The 4,119-nt window shown below is 33.2% G+C and overlaps 1 protein-coding gene and 1 long non-coding RNA gene across 2 annotated transcripts in view; one reads left to right on the top strand and one right to left on the bottom strand.

Moving 5' to 3' along the window:
* LOC106292495 (GDSL esterase/lipase At3g09930) overlaps positions 1-1,216 on the bottom strand; it is a 2,747-nt gene extending 1,531 nt beyond the window's left edge. Inside the window, exons 1-3 of the mRNA XM_013728098.1 lie at positions 992-1,216; positions 674-874; positions 112-392 (exon numbers count right to left, since the gene is read on the bottom strand). Of these exons, the coding sequence (XP_013583552.1) occupies positions 112-392; positions 674-874; positions 992-1,052 (543 nt within the window). The 5' untranslated portion in view covers positions 1,053-1,216. The remainder of the gene's footprint in view (positions 1-111; positions 393-673; positions 875-991) is intronic.
* A 1,704-nt stretch (positions 1,217-2,920) lies between these two features.
* On the top strand, positions 2,921-3,591 carry LOC106292508. The gene is made up of 3 exons (XR_001260198.1): positions 2,921-3,002; positions 3,099-3,141; positions 3,499-3,591. It is a non-coding gene; the product is annotated as an uncharacterized LOC106292508 (long non-coding RNA).
* The last annotated feature ends 528 nt before the right edge of the window (positions 3,592-4,119 follow it).

A 4,119-nucleotide genomic window follows, 5' to 3' on the forward strand; every position in this document is an offset into this window, starting at 1 on the left:
AAACTCGTGATGGCGGACACCTCAGCCGAGGTTCCTATACCACCAGACCACGAGGCCCGGTTACATTCTGTTAGTTTTGTCTAGTAAATAAAATTTTGATGTTTTTCTTACGGTCATGAGGCGTTTTTGGAGAATGAAAGTGCCGTAGTCGTTGCCGGCGTTGCTGACGAGGGCAAGGGAAGTGTGGAGGTCGGAGGGAGTGTAGATGTTGCCCGAGGCGAGGACTTTCTGGAAATAATCAATCTGAGTTGTCATGTTTGGCAATGGATTATTGAATGTCTTGAACACTCCCGTCCCTCCATACGCATAATTCATTCCGAACAACAGCCGTTCCTTTCCCGCGTAATTCTTCCACGTGTACGGAATCGGTGACTTTATCCCCAAGTATCTTGCTGCACACGAAAGATTAGTATGAAAATTTTTGAGTAAAAATATTTACATCACTCATAAAATTTCCACGTCAGCATTTTGATGGATGGTTTGGTTTACAGTCACTCGTAGTTTTCCTTTTTCGGTAATTAGGTAGTTAATCTAATTAACCTAACGAAACAATATGGTTTTAGCCGATAATTACGTGTTTGTTCGTGTGTTGAAACTAGTGGCCGACCACATGCATGCACTATCCATTCCACATTAGTTGTGACAAACAAAATGAGATAGAGAGATAGATAACCGAGAAAATCGGTGGCGATGCGGCCGTCGGAGAAACGACCGGAGGGTTTTCCAGGAAAACTGACGCCGTAAGGCATTTTCCAGGAATCGGCTAGGGACTTTCTTATGTTTCCCGTATCTGCATATGAATCTCCGAACACGAACAACCTATTTGGTCTCATACGCTTCATGTTGTTATGGTGAAAATGGTCCGATTCAACACCTTCAAAATATTTTTAAAAATTTATTGTAATGGATTTCGGAGAATCGATTTATTTGCTCAAGAACGTTACATATAAATGGAATTTTTTTTTAACAACGCATATAAATGTATAGTTACCTATTAACCAAGATGAGAATGAGACGAGAAAGAGAGATATGAATAGCTTTAGAGACTCCATTGCTTGCTTGCTTTCTTTTTATGTGTGTGTGTGTGTGTGTGTGTGTGTGTGTGTGTGTGTATTATAGTATCAGATTCAGACCAAAAAGCTTCTTTGTTTGTTTGTGTGTGTGTGCGTCTTTCGTAGTGTTAAAGGAGAAAACGTGGAGAGAAAAGAGGAGGAAGAAGTACATATGTGGCGGGGATAAGTTGAAGGAGGAGAGACCTTTGGAAATTTAATAGTTTCATTACCTTCTTTTTAACGTCTTTTTAGGCTTTATATAGTGATGAAAATTACCAAAGGAGATTTAATAAAACGTTGATGAAGGAAAAAAAATTGGTCAACTTAAGGATACATCATACCCTTAGTTAAGCTGGTAAGAGTTAAAATGTAAACCAACTTGTAAAAGTTTTCTATTTAAGAAACAATGTTATACGTGAATAATATCTTAAATTGGTTAATGGAGACTACTAGTCTATCCGACTTTTCTTAACCAAGGGTACTTGGTAAAGACTTTCGGGTTGAATATTCGTCGATAATAGTTTAAGAGGGATGAAGATTCTACCTATGGGATACAAGTTTGATAAAAGTTAAACTATTGAAAAAGAGTTGGTGTCGTTTCGAAGATTACAAGAACACATGCCTTTCTTTTACAATACATGCCATATATATAATGTCAACTCAACTATATGGACTGTGGTTATTATTACAAAACATCAAACAATTTTAGTGAAGTCGTTGACATATTTCACAGGGACAGCTTCTCTCGAGTGTCTTGCCCTTGCATCCAAATGTCTATTTGTGATAATAAAAAAACATCGACCTTTATAATTTGCATGTTAAGTGACATATAATTGTGTTTTTGCAATTGTAAAACCCAACTAGATTTTGACCCGCGAGATTATTTTTGTGAATTATTTTTTGTTTTTTACATTTATTTACCCGCTTGTTTGTTTTGAGTTATATATTTAGACTTGGTGTATTGATTTTAGGTTCGTTTTCATTTTTATTTTTTTGAGTTTTCAGTTTGATTTCGGTTCGGTTGTGGTTTATGGTTGTTCGGTTCGAGTGATAAAAATCGTTTGATTATTTATGAATTTGGGCTCAAATTCGGTTTGGTTAGTTTTGGATATTTGTATACCCATTCTGTTCTTCTTTTTTTTGACGATGTCCATCTTCTAAGATCAAGTGGTAGGCGGGTCTGAGTTGTTCCGAAGAGACGCTCTGTCCGGCTGGATCTGATCTATATGGGAAAAAAGAGTACCGCTAAGTTCTCTATTTATATGTCGAGGTTTAAATTTGTTTCTAAAATATGTCTTGCATTTGATAAATAACTAATTTTTAATAATTGTTAAGGATAAATGTATAAATGAAATATTAATTTGTCTATAATAAAATTGAACTAAGTTAAAATTTTGCTACTTGTATTTTTCTGTTAGAAGAAAATGAAATGCAATTTAAAATAATTGTTGATAATTATACAAAGCTTATACTTTATTCCATATAATTTTATTAAACAAAAGATGATTGTATTTATTTTAAAACAATACTTTTGCAATTTGAAAATGCTCTTAATTGAAATTAATATAAGGGAAAAACATTCTAGATATGTTGATCATTCTGATAATTATTTTAAAATTGTTTAAAAACTCCTTGGGCCTGATTAATACAAAACAAAGAAGTTCCATTTTTATGTTTAAAAAAAATAAAAACTAATTGAATACAACTGAGTTTTAAAAACTGAAACTCAAAATGAGAATAATAAAATGTTAGTGTAAGTTGGGTTTATAATTTATGTTGATATTTTTCAATATCACTCAAGCCCATGGTTCATCACTACCAACCGACAGAAGAAAAACCTGTCTTTTTGCCTTTCCAGAATAAGCTTCCTCAGAAAAAAAGCGTTTGTCTCTCTCTCAAAATGTTTCGATAACATGATGAAACATGATCCATCAACACAGATGGTTGAAGGTATATCTCCAATAACTTATTTTTCTTTGATTAATATATCATAGGCTCATCGAAACCATTACTTACGATCTAAAAATCATTCTTTTTCAGATTCAGATAAGGTTTGCATGTTGAATCCAATGAATGATCTGATTAATCGGTTAGTTCTGTTTGTCTCGTATATGTCTGAAGAAGATCTGAAAAAGTATCCCTCAAGACAAAACGAAGAACTGGAGTTAAAGGATCAAGAAACATCAATCACTTCAGGTCAACAGACTTTCGAATATTTCTCTTACTTGTTATATAGTTGGTTGATCGAGTGTAATAAATATCTAAAGTTTTTTTTAACTATTTTTGGAATTTGTTTCATGTCGAGCGATGAGTCTTCCACTTTTCTCACATCTTTCCAAACAAATTGTTATAATATATTTCCGTTCATATTGAAATGGTGGTATATGATCTTTGATTGATCTTACTCATTTTTGTTTGAAAAATTAATATATTTACTCATGTGCAGGCCGTGCAGTGACATTTGTATAGCCAGAGCTTTATTCACGTGACTCTAACCAATATCACAAAACAAGAAACCTGAGAAAAGATAAGTTTTCATACAATGGCATAAAAATTTCAACGCTTACAATAACTATAATATATTTAATATTTGTAAAATCTAAATTTAACTAATGTTTTTTCGTAATCTTACAGTCAAAGTCTACACGTATGATGATGAAAGTTATGAGGCCAAGTCCAACCAAAGCCATACCTATACACGGAGAAAAAAATCAAGATGTACCTGAAACAATATAATTGAGTAGACTATGCATTTTTCAGTTTACCTTCTTGTCAGTGAAAACGTTTCACCAAATTTCAAGTTTATTTGCTCCCAGGTGTGGATTACTTTCAATTGGATGTACCAATCAGTTCTGTTAGGTTTCAGTTTTTAAAGGTAAGAAATTTTCTTCATTCTTTGCGTTTCTTTACGTTTTCGAAGAGCAAAAAGAAATTTTGTGTGTGGGGATGATTGTTTGACTACAGTAGTTATATATAGCTTACAATAGATAGGTTTTGAAAGAATGTTCGGATTATTTTTAGTTTAGTTTTCTAGCACATAATAACAATGTAAATCGCTTTAGAATAT

This window comes from Brassica oleracea, chromosome C5, assembly GCF_000695525.1.
Source record: "Brassica oleracea var. oleracea cultivar TO1000 chromosome C5, BOL, whole genome shotgun sequence".
Lineage (NCBI taxonomy): Eukaryota > Viridiplantae > Streptophyta > Magnoliopsida > Brassicales > Brassicaceae > Brassica > Brassica oleracea.